This window comes from Myotis myotis, unplaced genomic scaffold (genome assembly GCF_014108235.1).
Source record: "Myotis myotis isolate mMyoMyo1 unplaced genomic scaffold, mMyoMyo1.p scaffold_m19_p_19, whole genome shotgun sequence".
Classification (NCBI taxonomy): domain Eukaryota; kingdom Metazoa; phylum Chordata; class Mammalia; order Chiroptera; family Vespertilionidae; genus Myotis; species Myotis myotis.
Genome location: NW_023416323.1, coordinates 42,073,991 through 42,091,623, shown reverse-complemented (window position 1 = coordinate 42,091,623; position 17,633 = coordinate 42,073,991). Strand labels below are relative to the sequence as shown.

The 17,633-nt window shown below is 61.5% G+C and overlaps 1 protein-coding gene across 4 annotated transcripts in view; it reads right to left on the bottom strand.

Annotated features, from left to right (window-relative positions):
- SIAH1 (siah E3 ubiquitin protein ligase 1) overlaps window positions 1-17,633 on the bottom strand; it is a 71,182-nt gene that overhangs the window by 9,774 nt on the left and 43,775 nt on the right. Inside the window, exon 1 of one of the 4 annotated variants that reach the window (XM_036346437.1) lies at window positions 2,164-2,185. The exons of 1 other annotated variant lie outside the window; for it this stretch is intronic. Coding sequence is in view for 1 of the 3 variants with exons in the window: in XM_036346432.1 (XP_036202325.1) it covers window positions 106-217 (112 nt within the window). In the remaining 2 variants the exon portion in view is untranslated. Of the gene's footprint in view, window positions 1-105; window positions 369-627; window positions 781-2,163; window positions 2,186-17,633 lie in introns of those variants that run through there. 2 more of the 4 variants (XM_036346433.1, XM_036346432.1) reach the window with 2 other exon arrangements.

Genomic DNA, 17,633 nt, shown 5'->3' with positions numbered 1-17,633 from the left:
CACCTCTCCAGGGGCGGGGACGGGGCGCTCGCGCAGCCCCGCGGCCCAGGGACCCCGCCTGCCCAAGTCGCCACCCGGGGGAGCCGGGGAGGGACCCCAAAGTACCCGAGACGCGCGGCAGGGGGACACCGAGGCGCACGATCAGCAGCCGGAGCCTCCCCGGCGAGCGGCGGGCGCGACCTCCCGCCGACGCCACAAACGAGGGAGGCGGCCGCATCCTCCGCGCGCACAATGCAGGCCGGGCGGCGGGCGGCGGGCGGCCGCGCTCAGCTGACCTCCGCCATGTTGGCCGCGCACCCGGACCCTTCGCAACAAAGGCCGGCGCCGGGCCGCCTCCCCCGCCGGGCCCGCCTCCCGGGCGCGCGGGGCCGGCCCGCGGCGAGCAGGCCCTTCCCCGCCCTCCCGGCCGCGCGGGCCCCCTCCCCACCGCCGCCGGCGGGCCCGGGGCGCGGGGGCGGGCGGGCGGGCGGAGGGAGGGGCGGGGGGCGGCGCTCGGCGGCCGCGGGGCCCGGACAAAGGGCCGACCGGGGGCCGCCGCGCCCTCCCGCCGCCGCCACGGCCGGGCCCGCCGGGCCTGCTCCCCGAGGGCCCCGCGCGGCTCCTCCCGCCAGGCCGGGCTGCACTCACCTGAGGGCGGAGGGCGCGCCTGGGACCCGGGCCCCGGCTACACGCGCCCCGTCGCCGCCGCCGACCCCGCCGCCGCGGGCAGCCCCCGCCTCCGCGCCGCGCCGACACCCGCCGGACTCGCTGGGCCGCCTCCGCCGCCGCCGCTCGAGAGCGCGCCCCGCAACGGCCGCCCGGCTCCCCCCTGGCCGCCGCCGCCGCCGCCCGCGCGTCCTCGAGCCGCCGCGCGCTCCCGCTAAATACCTCTCGCTGCGGCGGCCGCCATGGAGGCGCGGCCCCGCGGCCCGGGGGCGGGGCTTCCGGCGCAGGCGCAGAGGCGGGCGCGGGTGCGCAGGCGCAGGCGCGGGGCGGGGCGGGGCGGCCTCGGCGGCGGCGGCGGCGGCGGGTGCTCGTGCTCCACGCCCCGCGCCCGGCAAACGCGAGGATCGACGGCCGCCGCGGGACCCTGGTTTCCCGCCCCGGGAGCCGGGCTCGCTCCGCGCCTCCCCGGGCCCTGCCCGCTGCCCTTCCGGCGGCCGCCGGGCACCCCGCCCCGGAGGAGGCCAGGTCCACGCCCCTCCCGTGGGTTCGAGCTGTTCTCCCCCCAGAAAGCGGGACTCGTTGCAAAGGTTTGTTGCGGCTGAGAAGCGAGCCTGGGGCCCCCGCCCGGACGCTCACCGGGATCCGCTGCTCCTCTCGACGCCGAAAGGAGTGGCTCTCCCGCCTCTGGGACGGCCACACCCGCCGTGCGCCCCGCGCCGGCGCCGGGCCTGACCCTTGCAAGCCCTGATGAGAGCGCCGCGTGAAACCCTCCGCGGGAACAGTATTCTTCGTGGGGACGAACAAGAGTTGCTTTTTATAGAGAAGAGACCACCCGGGGCACCGGCTCCCCGCCGTCTCAGCCCCGCCACCAGGAAGGCTTCCGCGGGCAGAGGGGCAGCAGGGTGTCCGCGGGCCGCGCGCAGCTGCCTCCCAACCGCCCACGGGCGGCCGGCTGCGCTGACCCTGTTGCTCGTGCCCTTGGCCGCGTTGCTGCTGTTGCTGCTGTTGCTGCTGCTCCTGCTGCTCCCTCCCGAGCACCTGCCTGCCTTCCTCCTCGGGGACCGTTAGCAAAGCCACACAGTGTCTGCTGGGGTCTGGAGAGTGAAGGGCCTCGTGTTCTGCAGCCACGAGCTCTGCTACCCGATAGGCTGACCCCCCAGCCCATTGGGCGAGCTGGGTGCCTTCCTCAGGGTCGCGCAGGAATGGGTGGCCTTACCATTTCTCCAACAACGTTTGCAGAGTCAGAGCACCCGGAGGCAGGGGACAGGGGCCCACCCAGGAGGTGAGCCCCTGAGGAAAACCAAGGAGGAGGGTTCTCCTTAGAGCTGCCATTTGGAGGTTGTTTCCATGACGGTGGGTCTCCTTTGGGCCACCGCTGCCAGGGAGTTGCCTGGTGCTCGGGTGGCTTGGCGGAGGCTGTAGGGAGCTCGGGGCAGAGCGCCACACGCCCGGCGGGTCTGGAAGGAGTGTGGCCCTCCCGCCGGCCGCTTAGCGATTCCTGCCCCGGAGTTCTCTCACCTCTGGGCGCTGTGTGCGCCTGCTCTCTCTGGATCCCTCCTTCGCCTGCTTCGTTTTATATGACACGATCTCATTAATTTTATATCCGTTAAGGTGCACTAGATTTAGATGGCGTTCAACCCGATTGAGTTAATTCCTCCTGAATGAACGGATGGGTGGGCGGACGAATGGCTGAGAGGCATGGGTGGGGCAGAACATCGCTGCTGTACATTGTAAACACTTGGCTCGGTGGTTGAGCATCGCCCCATGAACCAGGAGGTCACGGTTCAATTCCCGGTCAGGGCACAGGCCCGGTTGTGGGCTCCATCCCCAGTGTGAGGCGTGCAAGAGGCAGCCGATCCATGATTCTCTTTCATCATTGATGGTTGTATCTCTCTCTCCCTCTACCTTCCTATCTGACATCAATAAAAAAAATTATTTAAAAAAAAAAAAACAATAGCCGAAACCGGTTTGGCTCAGTGGATAGAGCGTCGACCTGCGGACTGAAAGGTCCCAGGTTCGATTCCGGTCAAGGGCATGTACCTGGGTTGCGGGCACATCCCCAGTAGGAGATGTGCAGGAGGCAGCTGATCGATGTTTCTCTCTCATTGATGTTTCTAACTCTCTATCCCTCTCCCTTCCACTCTGTAAAAAATCAATATATTTTTTAAAAAACACCAATAAATAAATTGTAAGCACTTGAAGGAAAATAGCCCACTGGGTAACACCCCTCGCCGGCCAGGCAGGCCCCTGCTTCCATGACCGGGTGCTCTGCTTGGTGGGATGCAGGGTGGGTGCCAGGTATTGTCAGGCCACATGGGGAAGATACGTCAGGGGAGGGAGCCCTCCTGGTCCCCTGAAGTCGCACCAAATGGCAGTTCCCTCGACTCCCCAGGACGGAACGTGCTGGGCCTGCAGCTGGTCTCCGGAGACAGCGCCCGGCTTTCCTCACGACCGAGGCGGGCACCATGATGGCCTCTGTCCTGGGGGCTCCTACAGGAAATTGCATTCGCTCTCGGTATTTAATGTCGGTCAGAGGTCGAATGCCCACTCACTGGCATCTTCCCCAAATGGCTCTCCTTCCCACGGGGAGACTTCACCAAGAGATGAAGTGGGAGCAGATGAGCTGGGAGGGAGCGTTTCGGCTTCCTGCACTGGCCCGTGAGTTTTAAGTGATGGAGTTAGCCCTGGCCCGTGTGGCTCAGCAGCCTAGCGGCGGGTCCCGGGGTTGATTGTGGGTCAAGGGCTGAACCTGGGTTGCAGGTTCATTCCCGGCGGCCGGGTCAGGGCACGTGTGGGAGGCAACCAATCGATGTGTCTCTCTCACATCAATGTTTCTCTCCCTCCCTCCCTCCCTTCCACTTTCTAAAAATCAAGGGAAGAAATATCCTCGGGTGGGGATTAACAAAAAAGAAAATTTGTATTTTTCCCATCACCATTTATCTCCTCTCTGCTCTCCTCCACCTCCGCCCCTCCCCCAATCACAATATGATTTTTTAAATCCTCACCCGAGGATATGTTTTTTTAATTGATTTTGAGAGAGAGAGAGAGAGAGAGAGAAGCATCCACGTGAGAGAGAAACGTCAATCGGTTGCCCTCTGTACACACCCCAACTGACCAGGGAAGTGAATCTGAAACCTAGGTGTGTGCCCTGCCTGGGAATCGAACCCGAAACCTTCTGGTGAACAGGACGGGGCTCCAACCGAGTGAGCCTCCCCGCCGGGGCTTGGTCTGGTTTCTAACAACGGACCGTGTCTTCACAGAGAGAGGCCACACGATCTTTCACACGGGAATCCCCTACGCACACCCGTGCACACAGCCCCTCTCCCCCGCCTTTCCCGACGGGACTGGCGTTCGCCTGAAGAGCCCTCAGGCCCCTCTCCAGCAGCTCTGTGCGCACATCCGCGTTCTTGATTGAAGAAACATAAACTCGAATTGTACATGAGTAAGAACGTGTTACATTTTATATTTTCTTCATTCTATTTAATGTGTATATTTCAGACAGGTAAGACCTAATCTCCATCTCGTCCGTCCAACGCAACAATGCAATGCAACAGCGACTTCTCAAATGCTCCCAAATCCCAAAGCCCACCTCAGCCCGACTCTCCCTCCTCCCAGTCACCAATGGCCTCCGGCCGGGGCGCGGGGGAGCCCTCCTCCTGCTGCTCCCCCTGGGGGTCCCTGCAGCCCCTGAAGGTGGCCAGGCCCATCTCTCAGACCTCAGCCCCACCAGCCTGCTCCAGGTCCCTGACCCGCCCGGTGAATGGGTCCTGGCCCCTCAGGTTGCCCTGCAGTGGCCTTTGCCAGGGTTACACACAGCCCCAAGCCAGGCCGCCCTGGAAGTCGGCAGAGCGGAGGCTGCCCAGGTGACTTCCCAGGGTCGGGTGTCCATGTTTCGCCACAGACCAGCTCACAAGACCAAACCCAGCCTCCTGGGTCACTCGCAGGCTGTGTGTTTCTAAGCGATCACACAGACCCCTGGCCTAAGACCCCCTTCTGGCCCTGGCCGGTTTAGCTCCACGGACAGAGCGCCGGCCTGTGAACTGAAGGGTCCCGGGTTCGATTCCTGGTCAGGGCACAGGCGGGGGGGGTCGCGGGCTCGAGGCAGCCGATCTATGATTCTCCCTCTCGCCATTCCTCTCTGACATCAATAAAAAGATATTAGCCCGGCTGGTGTGCCTCAGTGGTTGAGCATCGACCTATGAACCCCGAGGTCATGGTTCAATTCCTGGTCAGGGCACGTGCCCGGGGTTGTAAGCTCGAATCCCAGTAGGGGGCATGCAGGAGGCAGCCGGTCCCTGATTCTCTCTCATCATTGATGTCTCTCTCTCCCTCTCCCCTCCTCTCTGACATCAAAAGTATATGTAAATAAATAAATAAAATTTAAAAATAAGATGTGAAATAAGAGAAGAAAGAAACGACTTCTGTCTTCTCTCGCGTTCGGCCAGGAGCCCCGTGTGTCATTCAGCGTCTGAGCTCAGCTCTGCCGTCAGCCAGACCCAGAGCCTTTGGTGGCGGGAAGGCGGAGGGCGCCTCCCTCCGGGAGATGCTATCAGCCTGGGAAGGAGGGCAGGCCCCTCCCCGGTCAGACCCGCCCGAGCAGGACAGAGACGCTGCTTCCCTGGCCAGCAGCACCGTCCGGCAGCGAATGTGTGAATGTGGGCGGCGGCATCCCCAGCCAGTTCTGCCGGACGGACGCGGTGGAGAGGAGCGCGGAGACGCAGCGTGCGCGCCCCAAAACGAGGCCGGGCCTGGCTGCAGAAAGTCCCCGAGGCCGCACATTCACTCTCTTTCTTCAGGGAAAGGGCACCGGTTAACTTTGCCAGAAGCTAGAAAATCATTTAGTTTTTTTTTAAATGCCTAGTGGTCTGTAGGGGTCGGTGATAGTAGCATTTACTTCCCAGGGTCCGTCCAAGTCAGTGGTTCTCAGCCTTGGCTGCACATCAGAATCACCTGGGAATCACCTCCGGAATGAGGCCCAGAAATCAGGATTTTAAAAAGCTCCCCAGGTGATTCTAATGTGCAGCCAAGGTTGAGAACCACTGGTCTAAGTCATCTCAAATGCAGTTTGTACAATCCTTGTCCCCACCCCACCCCCCAAAAACACACATACTCCATGGATCCAATTTTTTTTTTAATACATTTTTATTGATTTCAGAGAGGAAGGGAGAGGAAAAGAGATGGAAACATCAATGATGAGAGAATCACTTATCGGCTGCCTCCTGCACCCCCCTCACACTGAGGATCGAGCCGCAACCCCGGGCCTGTGCCCTGAACGGGAATGGAACCGTGACCTCCTGGTTCATAGGTCGACGCTCAACCCCTGAGCCCGGCCGGCCGGTTCAATTCCCAGAACTCTGTTCCGTTTTCCCTTTGCAGGCCTCCCGTGGCTCACTGACCGGTACCTGCTCCTCTTTCTTGAGAGAATAGCGTGCACTGAGCCTGAGTTGTGGCGCCGCAATGGAACCGGACATGAGGAAGGGAGCGCTTTCTGGGGGAGGAAGCTGGGAGAGGACCAGGCCCTGGGAGGGCACAGGCTCCGGGCGGAGGGGAGCGCGGCCAGGTCGGCCTGGGCCCAGCGCCTTCTCTCCGGCCCGGGCTTCGCGTCAGCTCAGGCCCATGGCCCTCGAAGGGTTTCCGCAGGAATTCTGTCCCATGAGAAATAATAAATACACGAGCAGCTCTCCAAGGAGCCCGAGAAAAGCCCTCCGCGACAGAGTACAGCTCTGATGAGCCAGGGAGTCTATTTTTTCCCTCTTACTCAGAGCAGCGATTCGTCACAGCTGAGCTCTGCAAAGCACTTCGCGATCGCTGCCCGCTGCCAGCGCCGGGGAACCCAACACCTGCCAGCCGGCATCCTGACATCCCTCCCGGGCAGGCCTTGGAAGACGTGCAGGGCCGCCGAGGTGATGGGGGCCACCGGCTTCATCCTCCTCGCCCGCCCGCGAGACCCGGTCATCCGAGCGCTTCCAATGGCCCTCCCCGGGCTGGAGGGGCTGGAGGGGCTGGAGGGGCAGGGGAGCGGCAGCGATTCCCTCAGAGGAAGGACAAAGCCCGTCTGTGTGAGCCTGCGAGATGGGGCCGGTGATCCAGGCCAGCGGCCAGCCCCATGAGAGCCCCATTCACATTCACGCGATGGGTATCCTGGGGCCCTTCTGGGAGCTCGGCTCCCTGGGGCCCGGGGAGAACCGGCAGGTGACGCCATCCCCGCCCCCCCCCCCCTCCCCGCTCAGCCTGGCAGCCGCGGGGGCCACGCGCTGCTCTCTGCTCAGACCTGCTTCCTGCCCAGGGTCTCCCAGGCCACCCATGCCGCCCGCAGACCACCCCAGATTCAAGGGCAACCGCACGGGTGTGACCCTCTGTCTCCCCAGCCGCTCCCCACACCCCATCCATTTGCTACAATTTCTTTCTTCTTTAATATATATTTTTACTGATTTCAGAGAGGAAGGGAGAGGGAGAGAGACAACCATCCATGATGAGAGAGGATCATGGACTGGCTGCCTCCTGCAGGCCCCACACTGGGGATGGAGCCCATAACCCCGGCATGTGCCCTGACCGGGAATTGAACCGTGACCTCCTGGTTCCTAGGTCGATGCGCTGCCCCTGAGCCACGCCGGCCGGCCGTTTGTTGCACTTCCCAGGAGCTAATGTGTCCATGCCATAGGCCAGTGCCCGGGGCCAGGATGATGCCACACCCCAAGGCCTGCTGTCCACAGCCGGTGAGGAACCGGGGTGTCCGGAACCCGCCTTGTGAGTGAGCAGTGTTGGGGGCCTCCTCCAGCCCCAGCCATGCTCTTGGAGGACAGCACTGGCCCACAGCTGGACGGCAACCTGGGGAGAGACTGAGTCAGAACCCCTCTCCCCTGAGCCACTTCCCGCTCCCGGCCCGCGGGGGCGGCTTGAAAACCTCTGTTTGTTGTTTTAAGCTGCTGCCCCGGAAGGGATTCGATACACATCAGCAGGGAACTAATGAAGTCGGCACTAGGAGCTCCTGGCCGGGAGCCACTAGGGTTTTCCCATTTCCAATCATGTCCCAACAAATTAAAACCCCAAAGAGGCCTCAGGGACTCCCAATTCTCCCGCGAGGGGAAGGCTGGGGCGGGGCTCACACGGCCGCATTCCCACACTCCCCGCAAAGTGCCAGCGTGGGCCGCGGCCGGCCTCTCCTCCCTCGCTCCTTTGCCGTCCACGTCCAATCGTCGGACAGGTACCAATTAAGCGCCCCTCCCTCCGTGGCTGGGGACCGCGTGGAGAAGACAGACCTGTTCGCCCAGCTTCCACTGTGATGGACGGCGGCGATGAGACAAGCCAGCGCCCATCACTGCAGACACCTGGCGGATCCGGAGACAGGAAGCCGGGCGGCGGGGAGGCCGGTTGGACTGGGGGTGAGGCTCTGGGTAGAGAGGAAGCAACAGGCCTGCCCGCCTCCGCGTGGCGCCAGACCCAGACCCAGAGCACACAGGAGGGCCCAGGCCTGTGCCTCGTCCTTATAAAGTGTAAGCAAGCCAGCAGACCATTAACCAACATGTCCTATTCTCCCAGGTGGCACACACCCCCACCCCGAATCTGAAGGCCTCCCAGAGCCCTACCCTGGGGCATGGTGGCAGAGCCGCCACCGATATGGTGTCCCGTGTGCATGTGCGTGTGCGTGTTTGTATGTATGTGTGTGAGTGTGAGTGTGTGTGTGTCTGTGTGTGTGTGAGTGTGTGTGTGTGCGTGCGAGTGTGTGTGAGTGTGTGTGTGAGTGTGTGTGAGTGTGTGTGTGTGTGTGCGTGCGAGTGTGTGAGTGTGTGTGTGTGTGAGTGTGTGTGTGTGTGTGTGTGAGTGTGTGTGTGTGAGTGTGTGTGAGTGTGAGTGTGTGTGTGAGTGTGTGTGAGTGTGTGCGAGTGTGTGAGTGTGTGTGAGTGTGTGTATGAGTGTGCGTGCGAGTGTGTGCGTGCGTGTGAGTGTGTGTGAGTGTGTGTGTGCGAGTGTGTGTGAGTGTGTGTGAGTGTGTGTGTGTGTGTGAGTGTGTGCGAGTGTGTGTGTGTGTGTGTGAGTGTGTGTGTGAGTGTGTGTGAGTGTGTGTGTGTGTGAGTGTGTGTGCGTGTGTGTGTGTGTGTGTGAGTGTGTGTGTGTGTGAGTGTGTGTGCGTGTGTGTGTGTGCGAGTGTGTGTGTGAGTGTGTGTGTGAGTGTGTGTGTGTGAGTGTGTGTGCGAGTGTGCGCGCGAGTGTGTGTGTGTGCGAGTGTGTGTGCGAGTGTGTGTGTGCGAGTGTGTGTGTGTGAGTGTGTGAGTGTGAGTGTATGTGTGTGTGTGTGAGTGTGTGTGAATGTGAGTGTGTTGGGGGGTGAGAGCGGCCTCCAGGTGTCCTTCGCCCCCCTGATGAGTGTGCAAGACCCAAAGGAGCATCAGGCGCCGAGACCGGAGTCTAGAGCCCAGGGCAGGGCAGGTCAGCATCTTGTCAAACAAATCGTTCAGCAGCTTCCGGAACCAGCATTGGCGGGTTTTTTTGGTTTTTTTGTGTGTTTTTTTTCTTTTTTAATGGATATTTATTTATTTAATCCTCACCCAAAGATATGTTTCCATTGATTTTTAGAGAGAGTGGAGGGAGAGGGAGACACACACAGAGAGAAACATCGATGGGTTGCCCCCTGCACCCGCTCCAGCCAGGGCCGGGAGATGTGCCCGCAACCAAGGTATGTGCCCTTGACCGGAATCGAACCCGGGACCCTTCAGTCCGCAGGCCGACGCTCTGTCCACGGAGCCACGCGGGTTGGGGCTTGCTTTGTTTTCTTTTCTCGGAAAGAGTATAAGATCTTAGTGGTCCCTTTTTCCCGGGCACTAAAGAACAAGGCAGGACGTGATGCAACCGGCGCCCTTCGGGACCTCGTTGTCATGGCAACGGGGATGGACAAGCATCGACTTCCCGGCACCCAGGGCCTCTAGGTCCACAGGAGGATGCGCCTTTGTGGAACCAGGTAGTGAAAGGAAAAGGCAGATAAACGCTGTCCCCTCCTGCTCCCGGCTGGGGCCACACAAAGGGGCCATTAAACTAATTGGCCAGGCAGCCGGCGGAAGGGGACCAGGCCCAGGTCAGGTTTCTCCCCTCCTCCCCCAGCCGGGATCTCAGATTCCTCCCTCCCTGCCACCGAAGCTGGGTCACAGGGGCCCCACGGGAGGGGCCAGGCCCTGGCCAGGGACCTGGGAGAGACCCCGACATCCGGCCACCGCCCACTGGAGCTCAGGCAAGTCAGTGCCTTCGCTCAGTCTCCCCGTCTGTGATGTGCGGCTGTCGCCTGGAAACACTCCATCGATAGTTTCATTTTAAAAAAGGACAAAGCAAAGCCCTTCCAGGTGAACTGTGCATCCACCACGTCAGCCACTTTATTATTTTTTTAATAAATATATTTGTCCTGATGTCAGAGAGGCAGGGAGAGGGAGAGGGAGAGAGAAGCATCAATGATGAGAGAGAATCATGGATCGGCTGCCTCCTGCTTGCCCCACGCTGGGGATGGCGCCTGCGACCCGGGCCTGGGCCCTGACCGGGAGTCCAACCGTGACCTCCTGGCTCCTAGGTTGACACGGAACCACTGAGCCACACGGGCCGGGCTCAGCCACTTAATTATCTCACATGATCCTCACGACTCCAGCAGGAAGTTTCCCATTTCATCGATTGTCCCCCCACTTCATGGACGAGGAAAGAAGGTTCAGGAAAGGTAACTGGCCCGGCCAAGGTCACGGAGGGCAGCAGCTCATAGCAGCTTCACACTGAGCTCTGGCTGAGTCCAAAGTCCTCGTCTTCACACCTCGCTGCCTCCCTGTCACCTTTTATTTCTGTACCGTTTTCCTTCCTCCTCCCTCCCTCCCGCACTCCCTCCCTTCCTTCCTTCTTTTTTTCCTTCCTTTTTTTTTCTAACAAAAACCAATAGGCAAGCCTGCTTGTTGGATGGCACCGAGGGACCCTCCTCAGGGTGGACTGCAGACGCCTAAAGCTCTGCACGGACCCCCCTCGCCCTCCCCTGCGGCCTCCCCAGCACCCACCTGCACCAAAGGCCCGTGAGTCACCCTCGTGAGTCAGCTCGGTGCTGTGTGTGCGCAATGACCCACGTGCAGCAGCGAAGCCAGGTCGGCCGGGGGTCGGGGAGACCTGTGTGCTTCCAGAGGCTTCCAGAGGCTGCAGGCGGGTGTGTCCTCCCTTCGGCCCCGGGGCCTCGGGTCCCTGTGTCCTGGAGCCTGGGCGTCAGGGGGCTCTCCTGGGGTCCTTCGGAGCTGGAGGCCGAGCCAGGAGGCTCCTCTCCGGTCCTGCCCCTTCTTGGCACCCACACAGGATCAGGGATGGCCTCTGCACCTCCTTAACGCTCCTTACAGACACGTGCCCACACTCAGGACTACCTCCCCCCTCTCCACCCCCCCCAGCCCCCCGCAAGGCGTACACTGGTCCCTGCCCGTGGGACCCCGAGCTAAGGAGGGAAGTAAAGCGAGGAGATTGGGTTGAGCACCGACCTAGGAACCAGGAGGTCAGGGTTGGATTCCCAGTCGGGGCACAGGCCCGGGTTGCGGGCTCCATCCCCAGTGTGGGCCGTGCAGGAGGCAGCGGGTCCATGATTCTCTCTCATCATGGATGTTTCTCTCTCTCCCTCCCTCTCCCTTCCTCTCTGAAATCAATAAAAACATTTAAAACAAACAGACGGTTCCTTAGCGACCACAGCAGCCTGGCCTGGCTCAGGACGCAACCTCCCCAGACAGGGCGCTGTCCAGGGCCGTCCTGCCGCCCGTCCTCAAAGGCGGGGCGGTCGGAGGGAAGGACACGCGTTCCTGGGAAACAACCCCGCAGGGTGGGGTCAGGGAAGAAACAGCTCCAGGGTTGTGTGTGAGGGGAACCCGGTCAGAGAGGCCGTGGGGGCCTGAGGCCTGAGGGTGCATGAAGGAGCTTTATCGCTTGCCTAGCCCCACGCCCTTCGCCCTTCGGATCTCCAGGGCCCGGGGCGGGTGAGTAGCTGCTCCGGAAACAGGTCTCACCCGGCTCCGCTCGGCTCCCACCATCGCGCCTCGTGCCCACCAGGTCAGATGGTGGAGGTCAGCGGGAACTGCCTTCCTGGGGGCCCTTCGGTGCTCCCCAGGCACTGTTTCCTGGGGCCCTTTAAGAGTTCTCAAATGAGCCCTGGCCGGTGTGGCTCAGTGGATAGAGCGTCAGCCTGCGGACCAAAGGGTCCCGGGTTCGATTCCAGTCAAGGGCGCGTAAATCTGTTGCAGGTTCCTCCGGGCGCGTGCAAGAGGCAACCGAACCATGTGCCTCTCACGTCGATGTTTCTCTCCGTCTTTCCCTCTCTCTCCCACTCTGTCTAAACATCAATGGGAAAATACCCTCAGGGGAGGATTAAATGATCCCCCCAATTTGGCAAGTTCTGAACTTAAGTGTTTGATTTAATCTTTTCAAACAGGAGGTGGCTCCTGAGGTTGGCTCGGACCTGGTCCACGGGCCAGTGAGGACGGGGGAGTGGGGGGTTGGCGAGGAGGTGAAGTTTGATTTTTCTGCTGAGGGAGGGGAGGGTCAAGTGGACGCGGTTTGGGGAGGGGGGGACAGAGGGAGGGAGCTGGTTCCTGTGAAGAAACCCCCGCCCCCGGGGAACCAGACACCCGCTTGCCGGGAAATGTCCACGGGAGAGCGGGAGGCAGGTGGGGCACCAGGAGGCGGGGAGCTGGGCGAAGCCGGGACAGCCCGCAGGCTGCGTGCGTCTGCGAGCCTGTTCCATCTTGTGGGTTGGGAGCGTGAGTAACTGGGTCGGATTTGTGTCTGAACAAGAGCATTTGGGCCGCTAAGTCCCTGAGGGCGGGAGGGCGGCAGGGCCTGGGGAGAGGCTGCAAAGGACCCAGGAGAGGGCGTGTGTGTGCGCGCGTGGACGCAGCTCGAGGGTGGAGAGGAGGGGGAGGGGGAGGAGCCCTCGGGACCAGGAGCCCTCGGGAGGGGACAGGAAGGGTAAACACACTGGTGGGGGTGGGGGGTCGCTTAAGCACCTGGAAGGGTTCGTTTCTTTACTGGGAGGCGGGACGATCAGGATGGAGGGACCAGTCAAGTTGGGAACCTTGTAAGGGGTCCCTGCGGCTTATTGTGCCTGCGGCAAGCCAAGGCAACCACAGAAGAACCTGAGTGCTCACGCTACCAGACACTGCTCTCCCACCTGAACCCTCTGTGGCTCCCTCTTGCCTGACGCCTCTGAGTCACAAGTGGGCCCTAGGGCCTCCTACTCACCTTAAGGGCCGGACCTCCCCCAGGACACAGAATTGGCGCTTCACAGGCCCGGTCCTGGGACTTGACCAGTCACTGTCCGTGCCTGCATTTCTGTTGTTGTTTGCAAAAGTAGCATCTGCACATTGCAAAAACTCAAATAATACAGAAAGTTATGTTTTTTAAATTAAAAATCTAAAAAGTGAGAGTCCCTCCTAACACCTCCTCCGAATGGATGCCCCGTGTGTCTCACCAGGGGCTCACTGGCCAGGTCCGGGGAGGGGAAGGGCGCCGTGTCCCTCCCTGGCAGTGCCTGGCCGGGCCAGCAAGCAGCAGCCGGCCTGGGAAACACCCCCATGAGTCACGCGGGAGACCTGGGGCGGCCTGAGATTCCAAGAAGGTTTAGGAATTGCAGCATCGCGGGGAGGGCTGCCAGCCGGCCAGGAGGGGGGGTAGAGGGGGCAGGGGGGGCAGGGGGGGCAGGGGGAGGGGGTGAGGACTGTGCTCTGGGCCTGGGGCAGGGCAGGCAGCAGGGCCACCGGGTGGGGCGCCTCCCGGAGGCCCTGTGGCTAAAGCCCTGAGGAATTAGGGAGTCTGCAAGAGTGCAACTACTTTCATTTTTAATTTTCTTTAAAATCCTCACCTGAGGATACGCAATTTTCATTGATTCTAGAGAGAGGAGGGAGGAAAGAGAGAGAGAAACATTGATGTGAGAGAGAACTGCCCACCGGCCGCTGCCACCGGGAGGGGAGGAGAGCGGAGGTGCAGACGGTGGGGAGGCCCGAGGCAGCCCTTGGGAGGCCAGGACCCTTCTCCTGCAGGGAACACACCCCAGGGGCACCAGGAGCAGAGAGGCCCCACGGCAGGGCCAGCCCCGGTGTCCGGTGTCCGGTGTCCGGTGTCCGGCCGGAGCTCGGCAGACAGAGGAGCGGGCTGGGTGGGGTCAGCGGGACTGGACCGCAAGCTCTGCGGGGCACGATGGCCGAGTGGCGTCCCCCTGGGTCTGCGCCCGACTGGAACGGTCACTTCAGGGACTGAGACGAGGAAGGCAGGCCCGGGGCCTCCTTTTCCGGCCCCAGCACCGAGGGACGGCCACCCGCTGTGCCTCCACCTGCATCCCACAGACATTTCTGTGCAGCAGCTTCTGGTTCCTCCCCCCACTCCTCCCTCCCCTCCTCCCTCCCCTCCTCTCTCCCCTCCTCCAGAGGCGAGGCAGCCTACCGCAGAGCGTGCTGACCTCGCAGGTGAACCTGTGCAGGGACCTGCCCTCGTGGGAACCCGCGGAGGCTGCCTCCCAACCCCGTGCAGCCCGGGCACCTGCAGCCATTCAGGGCGCCACCGCCTGTCCGACCGGCAGCAACCTCAGCGACTGTGACCAGATCCAGTGAAATGTGCCGATTAGCACCTGTCTGGCAGCCGATCCATGACTCTCTCATTGATGTTTCTCTCTCCCTCTCTCTTCCTCTCTGACATCAATAAGAATGTATTTAAACAATAAAAGACGTGTGTCCCAAATGGGCGGTGGAGCAGGCCCTGCTTTCTGGACGCCCCAGTGTGTGGCTCGGGACGTCTGAGGACCCCACAGCAAAGCGGGGGGGGGGGGGCTGCTCGCACCCCAGGCTGCTCTCTCCTCCTCTCGCCTCCCCCGCGCTCCTTTCTGACCCATTCCAAGGAGAAAATGACCCCAGACTCCTCGGCAGAGCCTGGGGTTCCCACCACCTTCTCCCCCTCCCACTGCCGCACCCCCCCCCCCCACCTGCCCTTGGACGCTGGAGCCACAGCCTTCCAGGCCTCAGCGGCACCTTCAGAAGCAGCAGAGGGAAGCAGGTCTCTTAGATCCACCTGTTCCAGTGGCTCCAGGTTATTCGCACCCCGTTCTCTGCTCCTTCACACCTGCTGCTCACGGGCCTCAGACCAGAGCGCCGGCAGGAGGGAGTCAGCCCCGCTGAGAGGAAGGAGAAGGGTCGGCGGCTGGGAGCACCTGGTGGGTGTCTGGCGGCCCAGGGGCAGGTGGTCACGCCTCCTCCTGCCTCTCCTTCCCGCCTGGGTTTTGCACCGGGTGAAGCGGGGCCTTAGCGGGGGGTCTCTTCCCCATCCCCGACTCATGCAGAACCCCTCTGTGTCTGTCAGTAAACCCCTGGCGGCTCCCTCCCTCAGTTACAGCTCCTGCTGCTTCTCAGCATCGGCAGGTCCAGAGGCTCCCCGGACCCCCACCAGAGGGACTGCACACGAGGGGTTGGTGGCACAGAGATGGGAAGAGACCAGAGCTAACAGGGGACAGCGTGGCGACAGCAGGAGGGCCCCTCCCTGGCCAAGGAGCGAGCCCCCAGGTCCCCGCTGGCTGTCAGGAGCCAGACCAGGGCCAGGGCTGCCCGTGGAGCTGGCCACGCAGTGACAAGGGACGTCCAAAGGCGTCCGGGCCACAGAAGGGCTGTCCTCGGCGTGTTGGAGCCACGGGGGAGCCGCGGCCACTGCTGAAGGGACCACCTAAGGCAGAGCCAGAGGGAAGGAGGGAGGCCCGGTCCTCGCCCTTCCTGCGCCCCAGTCCCCCACCGGCTTCTCCCGCCGCCGCCTTCGCACAGAGCCATCCGGTCGCCGCTGGGCCGGGGAGCCTGGGAACCGGGTTTCCTGTGGCGCAGAGAACAATGAGGGGCGGGCAGGGACCGGGAGCAGATGGGGGCAGAGTCTCCCACAGCCCAGGTCGGGACGAGGCAGGAAACAGGAAGGCCGGGCGAGCCTGGGCTGACCCCGAAGTGCGGACACCAAGGACGCGGAGACCCGCACGGGGGCGGGAGAGGGGGAGCCGGCCTCCCTTCTGCTCCCTCCAGCCAGCACCGCCCGCAGCAGGCGGCTCCAGTGCCTCCCGGCCCGCCTTTGCTGATCTTCGCGTTTTCAGTGTGGTTTTTTTTTTAAGAAAATATCCCCAGGAGAAGAGGAAGGAGGAGCAAGAAAGAGCTTCCTGAGCTGGTGGCGGAGAGCTCTCCCCCTGCTCGGCCTGCGAGGCGAGAGCAAGAGGGAAGCGAGCCTGACCCTGGGCGCCCACCTGCCGGGGGTGGGGGGGGCGCGGGGGGGGGGCGCAGGGGGGACGGGGGTTACCCACCAGGAGTCCCGCCCTCGGAGGGTCTCGGTCTTTCAATCTCCAAGTTTCCTTTTTTTTTTTTTTAAATATATTTGGACTGCCCTGACCGGTTTGGCTCAGTGGATAGAGTGTCGGCCTGCGGAATCAAGGGTCCCAGGTTCGATTCCAGTCAAGGGCATGTACCTTGGTTGCGGGCACATCCCCAGTGGGGGGTGTGCAGGAGGCAGCTGATCGATGTTTCTAACTCTCTATCCCTCTCCCTTACTCTCTGTAAAAAATCAATAAAATATATTAAAATATATATATATTTGTACCGATTGCAGAAGGGAAGGGAGAGAGAGAGAGAGAGAAACGTCAATGATGAGAGAGAATCATGGGCCGGCTGCCTCCTGCTCACCCCCTACTGGGGACCCAGCCTGCAACCAGGGCACCTGGCCTGTCTGGGAATCGAACTCTGACCTCCTGGTCCATAGGTCGATGCTAGGTCGACGCTCAAGCACTGAGCCACACCGGCCAGGCCCCACCGCCAGTTCCTTAAGGACAGCGGTTCTCAACCTGTGGGTCGCGACCCCTTTGGCGGTCGAACGACCCCTTCACAGGGGTCGCCTAAGACCATCCTGCAGATCAGATATTTACATGACGATTCATCACAGTAGCAACACTACAGTTATGAAGTCGCAACGAAAATAATGGTATGGTTGGGTCACAGCATGAGGAACTGTATTTAAAGAGCCAGAAGGTGGAGAACGGCTGTTAAGGAGGTTTCTCCCTGCCGCCCCTTCTGGCTCTGAATGTGTGACTCTGTACGGGATCAGCTTGTCCAAACATCACCCGTCACCGCGAACCAGCCTCGTTCCTCGCGTCGATGGCCTCTTTCCGCGAGGAAGGGCCTGTGCTAGCGCTTACCTTGCGCTTGTGAAGTCCCGGGGAGTCGGGTGATGATGCGGAGGGTAGAACAGGCGAATCCGGAGCGGACCCGCTGAGGTGGCCAGGCTTCCCGAGCGGCCCGCTGGCCCAGGCGCCTCCTCCGTGGGCCCGTCCTCTCCCCGGCAGCCTCGGCCCCCGCAGGAGGCAAGGGGCACACGCCAGGGGCGACTCGCAGCTCCCACGGAGAGTCTTTTGGACTTAGGTGCAGACCACCTTTCCCCAGCGTTTGTTTTTGCTTTTTTCTTCTGTTGTTAATCCTCACCGGAGGATGTGTTTCCATTGGCTTTTAGAGAGAGTAGAAGAGAGAGGAAAGACAGAGAGAAACACATCGATTGGTTGCCTCCTGCACGGGGCCCTGACCGGGTACGTGCCTTTGACGGGAATCGAACCTGGGGCCCTTTGGTCTACAGGCCGACACTCTAGCCATGGAGCCAAACCGGCCAGGGCTGCTGGGTTTTTTGTTTGTTTTTTAAAAAATATTTTATTGATTTTTTGACAGAGAGGAAGGGAGAGGGATAGAGAGTTAGAAACATCGATGAGAGAGAAACATCGATCAGCTGCCTCCTGCACACCCCCCACTGGGGATGTGCCCGCAACCAAGGTACATGCCCTTGACCGGAATCGAACCTGGGACCTTTCAGTCCGCAGGCCGACGCTCTATCCACCGAGCCACACCGGTCAGGGCTGGGTTTGTTTTGTTTTGTTTTTAACTTGCTAAGAAATCCAGCAGGTGTGTGGTTGTAGCAAATCTGCTTCCAGTGAATAGTAATGGCGACCA